Genomic DNA, 15,685 nt, shown 5'->3' with positions numbered 1-15,685 from the left:
GCTTACAACAATAGCTATTAGTCGAGGATTCAGACAGCCCCGTATGAGGCATTGTATGGGAGACAGTGTAGATCTCCGGTAGGTTGGTTTGCACCGGGTGAGACTAGGCTATTGGGTACTGACTTGGTTCAGGATGCATTTGACAAGGTTAAATTGATTCAGGAGTGGCTTCACACGACATAGTCTAGGCTGAAGATTTATGCCGGTAGGAAGGTGCGTGATGTGTCTTACATGGTTGGTTAGAAGGTATTGCTGAAGGTTTCACCCATGGAGGGTGTTATGAGGTTCGGAAAGAAGGGCAAGTTTAGCCCTCGGTTTGTTGGCCCGTTTTAGGTACTTTAGAGGATTGGGGAGGTGGCTTACAAGCTTGCCTTTCCACCTAGTTTGTCGAGTGTGCATCCAGTATTTCATGTTTCTATGCTCTGGAAGTATATCGGCGATCTGTCTCACGTTTTGGACTTTAGCACGGTTCAGTTGGATAGTGATTTGACTTAAGATGTGGAGCCGGTGGCCATTTTAGATCGGCAAGTTTGAAAGTTGAGGTCAAAGGATATAGCTTCAGTGAAGGTGCAGTGGAGAGGTCAGCCCATGGAAGAGGCTACTTAGGAGACAGAGCGGGAGATGCGGAGCAGATATCCACACCTATTTGTAACTCAAGGTATGTTTCTAGACCCGATCGAGGATGAACGTTTGTTTAAGAGGGGGAGGATGTAACGACCCAGCCAGTCGTTTCGAGAGTTGTAGCCCCTTTCCCCCATTTTTTAATCCTTTTGTGCTCTACAACTGTTATATTACTTACCGGATTGGTTGGTTCGGGTCTGAAGAGATTTCAGAGTGAATTAAGACACTTAGTTTCTTAATTGAAATCTTAAGTTGGAAAAGTTGTCTGGATGTTGACTTATGTGTATACGTCCTCGGGTTTAAATTTTTTATGGTTCCGTTAGCTCCGTTGGATGATTCTGGACTTAGAAGCGTGTTCTGATTTGGCGGTCCATAGAAGAATTAGACTTGAAATGGCGAAAGTTGGAATTTTGAAAAGTTTGACAGGGAGTGAACTTTTTGACATCGAGGTCGTATTGGATTTTCAGAAGTTGGAGTAGTTTCGTAATGTCTTTTGTGACTTGCGTCCAAAATTTGAGATCAATCGAACGTGATTTGATAGGTTTTGACGTCGTTTGTAGAATATGGAAATTCCAAATTTCATTAGGCTTGAATTTGTGTGCAATTCGTGTTTTTGATGTTGTTTGAGGCTATTTGAGGGTTCGACTAAGTTCGTATGATGTTTTGGAACTTGATGGTATGTTGGGTTAAGGTCTCGAGGGCCTCGGGTTTATTTCGGGTAGTTAACGGATAAAGTTTTGAACTTAAAGAATTGCTGAAGATTTGCAGCTATTGGTGTAATCGCACCTGCGGAGTGGGCAACGCAGGTGCGAGCTGGGAGGCGCAGAAGCGAAGTTTGGACTGTGGAGCGCAGATACAGAATTTGGAGCGTTGATTTTGGGGGTTTGAGTGGTGAAGTGATGTCAGATTTTTATAAATTTGGTATGGTTAGTGAGTGAATGAGCTTTTGATTTTTGTAACTTTTGGCCAGATTTCGAGACGTGGGCTCGATCCCGGGTTTTGCCCAAATATTGGATTTTGGCTTGTAATTTTGTATATTTCTTGTGGAATTAATTTCTTTAGCCCGTATTGATTGTATTGTACTACTTGTGACTAGATTAAGGATATTTGGAGGCCGACTTGCGAGGCAAAGGCATATTGGAGTAGCATTTTGCTCGGATCGATGTAAGTAATAGTTCTAAATATTGTTTTGAGGGTATGAAACTCCGGATTATGCGTGATGTGATTGTTTTGGAGGTGACGCACATGCTAGGTTACGGGCGTGCGGGCGTGCACCGTGGGAATTGTGACTTGGTCCATTCCGTGGAACTGTAAAGTTGAATAACTTGTTATTAGCTATATGCTCTCCTTGTGTTATAGAAATTTGACTGCAAATCATGCTAGAAATCATGCTTAGGCTTTGTGATGACATTGTTGGGACCCGAAGAGGTCGTGTACTTGTTGAATTATTTGTTAATTGTTGTCTTGTACTCAGTCACGGTTATGCTTGCGTATCATATCTCAGTCTTTTCTTGTTTCTTATTGATACATTATATTATCTCTGTTTGGGCTGATTTTATTTATTTCTGAGAGCCCGAGAGACTAGAGAGGTTGGTGACTGAGTTAGGGCCTGATTGCCGAGCTAAGATCTATATGTATATATGGATCAGGTTGCACGCTGCAACGAGCCTGGGGGCTATATGTATATGAATCGGGTTGCGTGTGTGTGTGTGTGTGTGTGTATATATATATATATATATATATATATATATATATATATATATATATATATATATATATATATATATATATATATATGGATCGGGTTGCACGCCACAATGAGCCTTATGGCTATATATATGTGGATCGGGTTGCACGTCGCATCAATATAACGTTTGGGCTGAAGGAGCCCCTCCGGAGTCTATACACCCCTAGTGAACGCATGTACCTATTGAGTGTGGGTGTTGAGGGCTAAGAGCCGAGTGATGAGCTATTTAGAAAGAATGAGTGATTGTTGCCCTGAGAGGCTGTATTTGCTTTCATTGTTGTTGCTCATACCTACTTTATGTCACTATTATGAAACTTCTGGGAGATATTATATCCGGTTGTTACTTGAACTGGAATGTATAAACTAATTTGACTTAATTGCTGGATTTGAAAGCATGTCTACTTTCTCCTTAATTTTTGTAATTGAACTGTACCGTGAAGCTCGTCACTACTTTCAGTATAATAGTTAGTCTTGTTACTTACTGAGTTGGTTGTATTCATGCTACACCCTGCACTTCGTGTGCAGATCCAGGTGTTTCGGGACACGGTGGGTGCTGATTATCTGAGTAGCTTAGTCATTCGGAGATTTCGGGGTAGCTGTCCGGCGTCCGCAGACCTTGACCCTCCTTCCGTATCTTTTAGCTTTATGTCTTTAATCTAGACTTTTTTAGACATTTATTTTTTAGACTGGTGATGTATAAATGCTCATGAGCTTAGCGACACCCTGATTTGGATGCTATTTTCCGCACTTGTGTTTTGGGTTTTTACCCCGTTTTATTAAAACTTTACTTATTTAAAATTTCTTGATTCATTTTCTCTTAAATGTTGGAAGTATTTTGGAAATGTCGGCTTGCCTAGTACCACGATAAGCGTCATCACGACTGGTTAGGATTTGGGTCGTGACATTAAATGACTATTACGGTAGAAGATTTACGGATGGTGGTTATAATTGGTGATTGTGGGTAGCATAAAGATATGAATGTTATAATTAAGAGGAGAGTGAAGATAATAATATGAGTATAAGTGTGTTTGCTAGGATAGAAGAAGACTTTTTTCAGTTAAAATTTCAATACTTCCATATTTTCCGGCGTAAAAAGGTTTTCTGATGATGAATTTTTCCCGAAATCTGAGTGTATTTTGATTTGTTTGTGAATAGATCATTCTGAGAGTATAATTTGTGTGTGAAAAGAATAGAAAAAGAAAGAAGAAAACCAAAATAAATGGAAGAAGAATAGTTAGACAAAATCGTCGGCGAGTGAATGTCTTTCAGAAGTTGAGTAGAAACGAATAAATTAAGGAAGTAAAAGAAAAAGACAAAGAAAAACGAAAAGGAAAAAAAGGGGAAAAAGTAAGAAATTATAGATCTCACTAAAAAAAAAAAAAAAAAAAGCGAAAACAAAAATAAAGATGGAGTGTGTAGTTAAAAATTCGGTTATAGGTCAGGGGATACTTATGCATTTTCCCCTTTGTAGAACTTGAGATATTAGGAAAAAGAATTATCTCCATAACTTTCTTGAACAAGGATATAAAGTTCTGCTATTTTGACATTAAAATTATTATATTATCGGGAAAAAAAAAAAAGCAAAGCAAATACTGGTGCGTATTTAAGGAAATGTTGTCATTCGCAAGTCAATGCACATGTCTTGACCATGCAAAATGTTAAATGATCGGGTCCATTTGTCTGGTAAAATAATTTTTTATTTTTATTTTTTCTTATCCAAAATCAAATCCAAGCAATCAAAAGAGGGGGAATCAATTGACTCCTTCGTCAGAAAAGTATAATATTTAGCTAGATTGAAAATTTATTTTTATGTATATATTATACGTCGATTCTCCTTTATTTTATTTTTTTATTGCAATTACTTTTTAAATTTGACACTTTTTAAGTAAATTCCTGCTTCGCTACTGCTCACACCAACTATCAGAGTTCAAAATTGAGTAGACAAAGATTGATTTAAGTTCCAAGTTCAAGACTTTCACAATGTTGTGGATATAGATGTTTCTAAAAATACGAAAAACTGAATCAAACCGAACAAACCAATATAATAATCTAGTTCTTTACCTTTACATTTTAATTTGATTGATAGTTTTCTTTTGTTAAGTACAAAAATCTAATTTATGTTAAAAATAATTTATTTTTAATTGAGTCCTTAAATTATTCATCACTATTTGATTCAATTATCATTAATATATTTTGGTAAATGATAGATTTCTCAAAGAGCAATTAGTTTGATAGTGTTATATGTTAAAAATGTATTTGCCGGAATATAGGCTTGGCAGTGTACCTCTCATATTTAAGAAAAAAAAACTACTAATAAATAATCGAAAATCCGACAAAAACCGACATAAAACGAATCGATAAAAAAATCGACTTAATTTGTTTGGTTTGATTCCAATATTTGGAAAATCGACTTACCTGGTTTGGATTTTTTTACGGAAAAATCAATCCAAATCGAACCATGAACACCTCTAATTATGGATATATTAGCCAAAGGAATTTCACCACTTCCTCTCTATAATCTGAGTAATCTCAGTAATTTTCTAGTAGATTATCTCTAATATACTCTCTATTAGATTTTCTAGGGAAATGTACGTCACTCTATAATGCTAAGGATCAATCAAGTCATCTTTTAATGTTTTCATGAACTACAGACCTTTTTTTTCTTTCTTTTGCTCCCCAAAGAAAAAAAAAACAAATATGTAAACGCAAATTAGAGACATGCCAGAAAATAAAAGTTTAAAAGCAAACTTGGGAATAACCTAATCCAGCACACCAACATCCTCTTATATGACATCTGAAATTTTGGAAAATAAGATAGTGTGAGTCAAACACTTAAAGGTATAAATTATGCGGAAAAGGCCTAAAAATGCCACTCAACTTTCAGAAATGGTCTATCCATGTCATTCGTTAAAAAAATGTTCATTTCATGTCACTGCTGTTACACATTTGGCTCATCCATGCCATTATTGACTAACGACAGTGGCATGGATGGGCCAAAAAAAAATTGAGCCGTTAGTCAATAATGGCATGGATGAACCAAATGTGTAACGGCAGCGGCATGAAATGAGCATTTTTTAGCGGATGACATGGATAAACCATTTCTGAAAGTTGAGTGGCATTTTTAGGCATTTTCCGTAAATTATGAGAACTAAGATATTAATAGTTACTACAAACTAAAAGACGTACGTATAACTTGAATACCTGAAGTTCTGATATCAAATTATGAAGCGATTTTGAAGCCATTCAGTGATTCTTGAAAGCCATTTCAGCTTTCCAGTTGAAATCATGAAATATAATATGGATAATCCAATACATAGTCCACTTCCATATCCCATTAGAGCAGCTTTCCAAAAATCATTGAGAAATTCCGAAGTGCTTTCTTGATCATCTAGCGTAGATACAGTATTATTTGTCTCTGATACCCTATCATTGCCACAACCTTTCGAAATCGGAAATCCACGTAATCCATCATTACCTTCATACGAGTTATTTTCAAAGGTATGAAATTGAGGTCCTTGAGGAATACATCCTTGGAGATGATTGTAGGAGAGATTTAAAACTGCAAGAGATGTCAGCTGAGAAGCAATTTGTTGTGGTATCTCTCCCGAAAGCTGATTAAACGAAAGGTCCAATGATTCGATTACAAATAGATTTCCAAGTGATGGTGGTATATGACCTTGCAATCCATTACGAGACAAATTCAGCACCCGAAGTGCAATGAGTTCTCCCATAATACTTGGAACATGCCCTTCAAATCTATTACTTGAAAGATCAATAATGATATAAACTGTCAAAATTCGAACCAGTTTAAGCTCCAGTCCCTTGGTTGTAACTGTTACAGAATAATTGTATTCTCTGATATCTGCTCCAAATTTACCAAGATATGTTGGTTCCTTAACTGTTTGATCAATTTTCCTCATGGCTTTCAATTGTTGAAACAAACTTGTTGGTATGTTTCCTGTGAAGGCATTGTATGAGAGATTTATAATTCTAAGCTCAAGAAACATGTTTTCATCCTTTGATGTTCTAATAGATCCATACAATTTATTCGATTTCAACCTTAATACTTGTAGCTTTGGTAGAGTTCCCAACCACATTGGGAATGTGTCGTTAAGGAGATTATCTCCTAAATCAAGAACTTGCAACTCTTTGCAATTGGCCAAAGATCGGGGAATTTTCCCCTCTAGTTCATTCTCATGCAAGGTGAAGCTTCTGAGTACACTTCCGATCCTAAAAGTTGTTGGAAGAGTCCCAGAAATACCGTTCTTATGGATATCCAAAACCTCAAGATGACCACCCATATCGCCAAAACATTGTGGAATTGATCCTTTCAGATTGTTTCTACTCAAATCTAGAATTCGTAGTGATGTTAGATTGCAAATAGACGAAGGGATCTCTTCACTGAGATTATTATCTGGTATTTTCAGAACCTGGAGGCGACTGATATTAATTAGACATTGCAGAATGTCACCCTTCAAGCTGTTTCTCCCCAAGGACAACACTTTCAATGACATCAAATTGCAGATAGATAAAGGAATTTCCCCAGTGAGATTGTTGCTTTCGAGAAAGAGATATTGCATGTTTCTCAAGTTGCCAAAGGAAGCAGGAATCGAACCATTGAGTTGATTATCATGCAATTTCATATAATTAAGGTTTTTCAAATTCCCTAATTCACTAGGAATGGGACCAGAAAGTTGGTTAGCATAAAGATACAAATACACCAAGTTGTCCAAATTCCCTAACGAAGAAGGAATTGGGCCAGAAAGATGATTTTCATAAAGAGACAAACTGGACAAGCTCGTCAAATTCCCCAATGAAATAGGAATAGAACCATTAAGAAAGTTAGTATACAAAGATAGCACAGCAAGAGTCCTTAGGTAACCTATTTCTTCAGGAATAGAGCCAGAAAGTTGATTGTGTTCAAGCTGCAAAATTGACAAGCTGGTCAAATTCCCCAATGAAGCAGGAATTGAACCAGTAAGAAAGTTAGTATTCAATCTTATATCAGTAAGAGTCCTTAGCTGACCTATTTCATCAGGAATGGAGCCAGAAAGTTGATTTTCATAAAGATACAATAGGGACAAGTTGTGCAAATTTTCCAATGAAGCAGGAATAGAACCATTAAGAAAGTTAGTATTCAAATCTAGTTGAATAAGAGACGATAGATAACCTATTTCTTCAGGAATGAAGCCAGAAATGTTATTTTTGTAAAGACACAAAAGGGACAAGTTATGCAAATTCCCTAATGAAGGAGGAATAGAACCATTTAGAGTATTAATACTCAAATCTAACTCTGTAAGAGACCTTAGGTGACCTATTTCTCCTGGAATGGAACCATTTAAATGGTTGTCCAATATGTGGAGGGTCTGAAGCTTAGCAAGTGAGCCTATTTGTGGTGGGATTGTGCCTGAAATCTGATTGAACGACAAGTCAAGATAAACAAGATTAGTGAGTTTACCAATTTCAGGTGGGATGGAGCCAAAGAGCTGGTTCATACTAAGATCAATATATTCAAGAAAAGGGAGAGATGAAAATGGAAAATTGTTGAGCGTCCCAATGACACCAGCATATGGAATATCCAACTTGCTTACCCTGCCATTAAAGCATACAACTCCATACCAGCTCTTGCATGCTTTAGAACTTGGTGTCCATGAAACCAATAAGGAATTGCTCTGGTTTTGGAGAGTTGCTTTCCATTTTAGGAGGGCAGTTGCTTCCTTAGTGGAAGCAAAAGTAACTGTGAAGAGGCAGAAAAGAGTGAAAAAATGAAGTAAAGAAAATAATTTGCCAACCATCATCATATATTGCTAAACAATTTTGAGTTGGATTATTTTTTGTTTTTGAACAATGAATTTGGTGCAGGGTATAGTTTTATATTATAGTAAATCATGAGTACAAATAATATAGGGCATAGAATCAGAAGACTTCCAAGTCAATGTGTCTTTGTCTCTCTCCAGTAGGAAAGTAATTACAGACCAAGGAATTATTAAAATGTGTTTGGCGATTACTTTTCAATTGGTCAAAGCTTAAACAGAAAAGGCCTAAAAATGTCACTCAACTTTCATAAATGGTCTATCCATGTCATCCGTTAAAAAAATGCTCATTTCATGCCACTGCCGTTACATATTTGACTCATCCATGCCATTATTGACTAACAGCTCAATTTTTATTTGGCTCATTCATGCCACTGCCGTTAGTCAATAATTGAAATTGCATCCAAATATTTTTTTTCAAAGTATAAACATATTTCTTTTAATTTTCAAGTCCTTACACAGAGTATTGCCGTTGAAATTTTAAATGAAAGTTATTTAATGCACAAATCTCTTTCACTTTGAATTTATGTTACTACTAATTAAATGAAATGAAATATAGAGGGGAAAGTCAAGCAACTATAAATGCGTTCTTATCAAATTATCAATCAATTCAAAAGTTTAGAAAATGTTGTTATTATCAAGTCAATGCACAAGTCTTGGGAGGGAAATGTCAAATTTAGCTCTTTTTGTCTAAGAAGGTATAGTGTTTTGTTTTTGGCTTTTTTATTTTTTCTTGTCCGAACACATCGAAATTGTTATTTTTTATTGAATAAAAAAAACAATAAACACAAAATAGATTCCCTCAAGCCACTGTATCCAAAACCAAATCCAGGCCATTATTTCACTTGAAATTAATACTCCTCCGTCCTCAAACTAGCTATATATTTTTTCAAACTTCAAATTCTCTATGTGAAATAAATACTTATTTGATACGCTTTCCCTGAGAGAGACGAGTTTAAATTAATTCAATATAATCAATGAAGATTTGTATAACTGATTCCTAACTTATTCGAAATTGAGATATTGTGTGATATACTCTCTACAAGATTATCCTATATCTCAAGTCATAAGTCCCAATTAGAGGAGCATTGTAAAAGGAGCCTTATTTTCAAAAAATAAAATGTCAAGCACAAGAAGCCTTATTCTTTGAAGTTAAATAGTTTGGAGCTATTATATTCCCTTTAAAATTATTTAGAAAGACATTCAAAGTTGAAAATATGTGAAAGATAATAAAGCAAGTAATATTACAAATGGAAACGTAGAGATGAGATACATGTTACAAAATAAAGAATAGAAGTGCACGCAGGAATAGCCAAATCCATTACTTCACCACCAAAGGATGTGGTGCAGTGTACGGGGCTGCTCTTCAAGACTTTTCCGAATGGGGCCCTACACAGCGCGAATCCTAATATAGTCCGCTCCAATGGGGGTACCGGACACCGGGTGAAAAATAAAAAAAACAAATAAATCCAGTCCTTTTCTTATCCTTGTTATCTAAAAGTTCGATAAAATAAGAGAGTGAGTCAAACACTTTTAAATTACTTATAAGTCCCTAAAAAAGACTCACTTAACGACTACATTATGGATGTTATTGTCCTTGTAGGAAAAGAAATTTTCAATTTATAGAGGTCACAACCTTTTTTTTAAGAAAGAGTTTAAATATAGAAGAGATATATATATATATATTTTCTTATATGAAACTGCAGAAAAGGAGATTTGGTTCACTGAAAATTAAATTTAGTAGAAAAAGAAAAAGGGCAGAGAGCATTTAATTCAAACAAGGACAGTATCAAGTGGCCAAGTTTTGTTTTGTTATTAGATGAAAATGACCACTCTGTCTTAGTATATGGCACAAACATGTTTGATATTCAGTCTTAGAACAATAAGCTCGAGTAAATTTCTCAAATGAATTATCTCTAATATATACCGTAATTGTATAAAATGCAGGTACAAACACAACTTTGAAAAATAATATTTGAAATTTAAAATTATGTTTGGACATGCATTTCACTCGAAAAAATATTGTAGTTTCGTGAGTGGAAATAAATTCCGAAAATTTTGAAAATGTGGTCAAAACCACTTTTTGGTTTTTGAAAAATCTCCAAAAGCTTATAAATTGTCATGAACAAATACATTTAAAAAAATCGGCAAAAATAATAAAAAATAAAAAATCTATGAACAAACGAATCCTTAGAATCCATAGTAAACTCTGGATGAACAGCTCATTAAGTGATGAGTGAAAATATTATTGATTTCCAAGTCTTGCTGTGAAAATTTCAAATGAAAGCTACTTAATATACACATTCCTTTCACTTTGAATTTTCATATTGATTTTACTACTCATTAAGTGAACGTATTGTTTACTCTAATTTTCGTTGCCAAGGATCATGGGTTAGTATATAACCAATCACTCAATTCTTGTTGTTTTGAACTATAAAAAGAGACCCCATTGTTTTGGTGTTGCTCCCCAAGGATAAACAAAAGGTAATGTTTCCACTAGATGATGGTTTAAGTGATTAGAAACAGAATTAGAATTTGATGCTTATGGATTCAAGATTTTTTAGTTTTTTAAGCTATTGAATTTTAAATTAATAATTTGTACATATTGATCGTCGGAATTTCAAAGAATCCATTTTTTCCAGCGCAAAATTATTTTCAGGTGACAAGATTTTTTGTCCAGACGTCGTCGATGTATGTTGTATTCGATGGAACCTCATGTAAAGAAGAGAAGAAAAGAATATTATAGAAAAAGGCAAAGAAAAAGAAAAGAGAAAGGTAAGAAGGTATATATTTAATTAAAAAAATCTGCTCCTCACTCTCTTTGAAATACACACACTGCCACATAAGCCTTTAGGATGTAAATAATTCCACCCTAAAGTAGTTTAGCAGAATAATAGGACCACCGTAAAGGGAAGATGTGTAGTTGGAAATATGACTATAGTTCAGGGGCGTACTTATTCATTTTCTCTAACTTATTTGGAATTGATCAGCGTAATTGTTATTGTTATATACTCTCTAGTAGTTCAGATTTCATTACATGTACTTTCAAAGGGAAAATACATAAGTACCCCCGTGACCTATACCCGGATTTCCAACTGCACACTTTATCTTTGCGGGGTTTTTATTACCCCCTAAACTATTTTAAAGTAGAATTATTTGCACCCTTAAAGCTGACGTGGCAGAGTGTATGTATTTCACTCTACTTGGGAGAGTGAGAAGCAAGAAAAAATGATTTTCAGATTTTTCTTTTTGCTTTTTTTACCATTTTTTCTTACTTTTTGTCCCTTTTCCTTTTTCTTTGTCCTTTTCTTTTACTTCTTTTTTCGTTTCTTCTCTAGCGAATATCCATTCACCGGCGACTTTGTCTAACCGTTTTTCTTTCATTTATTATATTTTTTTTCCTCTTTATATCTTTTTCACACCCAAATTAAACTCTTAAAAAGAGCTATTCATAAGCAAAGCAAAATATACTCAGATCGGGATAAAATTTGTCGCCGGAAAAAATAGTGTTCTTGATAATCCGACGACCACCATTTTCTGCCACCGGTGACCAAAACAAAAAGAAAGAGAATGAAATAACCAAAAAAATTGAGAATAATAAGAAATAAGAAAAAGAAGAAAGAATAAAAAAAATAAAAATACATGTGGCAGTGCATGTACTTCACTTCTTGTCAAGAGTTTGGTTGTCTAGTTTTAGGGTGGTATTTATTCCATTTAAAATAGTGTAGGGGGTGGGGGGTAATAGGATTCTCGCAAAGATAAAGTGCGTAGTTGAGAATCTGGGTATAGGTCAGGGTGGTACTTATGCATTTTTTCTACTTTTTTTGGTAATTAAATCATTGTATTAACCACCAAAGTAAATATTTACAAGTCAGTAGGTCATCTCGACCTAACTTCCTTACTGGAAAAAAACACTCAACTGACTCTATATCAGACTACCTTCTAATATCTTCTATGTAATTTCTATCTGACTACCTACTCAGTAATTACATTTTGCTAGTAAGACACAAGTATATCCCTCAGCTCTAATGTTGCACATGCATACTACTCTCCTTACAAGAACATCCGATGCTGTTGCTTTTTTCTCAAATTTCTTGCATTTCTTTCAATCCACAATGTGTATGTGTATTCTGGGGCATTTGCATCTATACCCGCTTTTTGTGTCATGTTTTAACTTGTGCCCGCTTTGCAAAAAAAATTGCAAGTGTACCCGCTTTTTCGCATAACTTCAGCATACGGGGCTGAAGTAGCAAAGGAAATCGCGCAAAACTTTAGCATTCTAGTAGCCGGGCCTAAAATTCAGCTCTAGAGCTGAAGTTTTTGTTTTGTAACTGTCGAACTTCAGCTCTAGAGCTGAAGTTTTTGTTTGTAACTGGTGAAGTTTTTGTTTGTAATTAAGCTTCAGCTCTAGAGCTGAAGTTTTTGTTTTTTAACTATCGAATTTGTAAGCTTCAGCTCTAGAGCTGAAGTTTTTGTTTTGTAAGCTTCAGCTCTAGAGCTGAAGTTTTTATTTTTTAACTATCGAACTTAAGCTCTAGAGCTGAAGTTTTTGTTTGTAAGCTTCAGCTCTAGAGCAGAAGTTTTTGTTTTGTAAGCTTCAGCTCTAGAGCTGAAGTTTTTGTTTTTTAACTATCGAACTTCAGCTCTAGAGCTGAAGTTTTTGTTTGTAAGTTTCAACTCTAGAGCTGAAGTTTTTGTTTTTTAACTATTGACCTTCAGCTCTAGAGCTGAAGTTTTTGTTTGTTAGCTTTAGCTCTAGAGCTGAAGTTTTTGTTTGTAACTGGCGAACTTCAGCTCTAGAACTGAATTTTTTTCTGGAAAAATAAGCTTTTTGTGTTATCGTCCGCTTTGCAGCAACCTCATTTCGTCTAACTCACGCTCAACTTTGCTCAGCCATTTTTATTGCTAAGCAGCTGATATTCGAAAATACAAAACAATTAGAAAATCCTTATGAGGATTTATCTTTATGATATGTTGGAGTCGAAGTCTGGCTTATAGGTTCAGTTACAGCTTTAAAATAAGAGAATGACAACGATTAAGGGTAATGGCGTGTAATGCAGTAAAAGGGAAGCAACACAGAAAAAACATTCCACTTTGAAATGAAAACAATAAAGACTCAGACTACCAAGAACAGTAATGATCCCTAAGATGACATATTCAAAAGATTCAGTAGCTCCACCACACTGTACAATCTCAGACAATCACCAAGAAACTTGCATTCACAGGTTATATACATAGCCGTAACAGATCTCTTGCAGAAAAAGGGAAAAGGAGAAGTTTGAGAAAGAAGAGGCGGATATAACTTTGAGGAGGAGAAAGAGGGCTGAAGTTGTTTAAAAACTGGGTACAAGTTAAAAGTTTTAAAAAAAAAATGGGTATAGGTTAAATGGGGGAAACCAAATAGGGCGCCCCATGCAATTTTTACATGTATTCTACAAATACCATTTTGAGGATTCTAGCCATTTGAGATCTACCTTTTGTCTTCTGTATTATCCAATTCTGCCATTCAGGCTATGAAGATATTATTGGTTGAACTTGTAACCATTTCATGAGCCTGCACCACATGTTTCTACCATATGAGCATTCTGCAAAGATATGCTCCCTTGTTTCCAGTGCTTGATTGCAAAAATAACATGTTTCATCCACTTGTACTTTCCATTTCTTCAACCTATCATTAATAAGTAACCTTCCATGCATTAGCAACCACATTGCGAAGATTGCTTTTAGTCGAGCTCGATTCTAGTACATTAGGCCTTTCCATGTAATCTTTGGCAGCTCACCTAACAACTTCAAGTAGACTTTCTTAATCATTGTCTTTTAATTAACTTGATTGCTCCTGATATTGTCCATATTACCTCTTGCTCCAAATATTTTCCTTATCATCCAAGAAGCCTGTTTTGGTGCTTCCATATTGGCAAAAAATTGATCCTTAATATAGTAACTACGGATCCATTTGATCCACTGTTTGTCCTTCTTGTTTTCCAACTCCCAGCTTGCTTTTGTAATAGTTGTCTTGTTCCATATTGCTAAATTGATCAAGTTGAGCCCCCTTATAGCTCTAGGTGCACACACTTTTTTCCCATGACACTAAAGCCTTTTTAGTAATGACATTCTCCCCTGACCATACATAGCTTCTACAATATGCCTCTATTGTTTTAATAACTTTAGCTGGGATGATGAATATCTGAGCCCAACAAGCTTGAATTCGAAAGATTACATGTTGTACCAACTGAATTCTGCCTGCATACGATAGTTTCTTTGTTGTCCAAGATGATATTCTAGCAACTATTTTTTCAATAAGTGGCTTCCATTACATAACTGAAAGCTTGTTTAAGTGGTATGCTTAGGTATTTTAAAGGCAATGAACCTTTGCTATAACCAAGCTTGTGTTGTATCTCTTTTTGTACCTTCAAGCTAACTCCTCCATAGTAAATAGAGTTTTTAGATAGATTAGCATTAAGCCCAGATGCTGCTGAGAAGGTCTGGAATCTGTCATGCATCAATGCTACTGATGTAGCATCTCCTCTTGCAAAAAGCAAGAGTTCATCCGCAAAACTCAAGTGAGTTATATCTAACCTTGAACACATAGGATGAAAGTGAAATGTTTTTTCCAGCTTCAAATTCTTCAAGTATCTGCTTAGGTACTCCATTGCTATAGCAAACAAAAAGGGAGACATTGGGTCCCCTTGTCTCAATCCTCTAGCTGCATCAAAAGGTCTAGTTGTCTCTCCATTAATGAGTACATTGTAGTTTACTGTTGTAACACATTCCATAACCCACCTAATGAATTTAGTGGGGAAGCCCAGTTCTTCTAACATTTAGTGTAAATATCTCCAATCCACAGTGTCATAGGCCTTTTGAATATCCACTTTAATGAGGCATCTAGGTGAAATATTCTTCCTTGAATAAGACTTGACCAATTCATGAGCAAGTAAAACATTGTCTGCCACCTTTCTACCTGGAAGGAATCCTGCCTGTGTATCTGATATAATAGAAGCAATTATTTTCTGGATTCTGTTGGCTAGAACCTTGGCAATGAGCTTATATAAAATAGTACAATAGTCTATTGGCTTATATTCTTTGATGCTTGAGGGGTTAGGAACTTTAGGGAGAATTGTAATAGTTGTACAATTGACTGCTCTGTATAACTTCCCTGTATGAAAGAATCCTTCTACTGCTTGGCACATTTCTGAGCTTATGATAGACCAACCTTTCTTGAAGAACAAAGCATTATATCCATCTATCCCTGATGCTTTATCATCTCCAATAGCACACAATCCTTCATATATTTCTTGATCAGTAACCTCAGCACATAAATTCACCTGTTGCATATAATTGATCACTGGTCCATTCTTCATTACCTGTTTATTTACTATAGGTAATTGGCTTACAGCTGATCCCATCAAGGATTTGTAAAAATTAATGATCTCTGCTTGTATCTGCTACTGATCCATTATTTTGTCTCCAAAGCCATTAACTAACTCTGTGATGACTTTTCTTTGCC

The 15,685-nt window shown here is 35.3% G+C and overlaps 1 protein-coding gene across 1 annotated transcript; it reads right to left on the bottom strand.

Annotated features, from left to right (window-relative positions):
* Positions 1-4,976: 4,976 nt before the first annotated feature.
* LOC107759657 (probable leucine-rich repeat receptor-like protein kinase At1g35710) lies at positions 4,977-8,169 on the bottom strand. Its single transcript, NM_001324654.1, is given in 2 exon segments — positions 4,977-5,162; positions 5,570-8,169. A coding segment is annotated over 1 exon segment (2,586 nt). The 3' UTR covers positions 4,977-5,162; positions 5,570-5,583.
* Between the last annotated feature and the right edge of the window lie 7,516 nt (positions 8,170-15,685).

Source organism: Nicotiana tabacum, chromosome 20 (assembly GCF_000715075.1).
Source record: "Nicotiana tabacum cultivar K326 chromosome 20, ASM71507v2, whole genome shotgun sequence".
Lineage (NCBI taxonomy): Eukaryota > Viridiplantae > Streptophyta > Magnoliopsida > Solanales > Solanaceae > Nicotiana > Nicotiana tabacum.
This window is presented reverse-complemented; position numbering and strand designations above follow the sequence as displayed.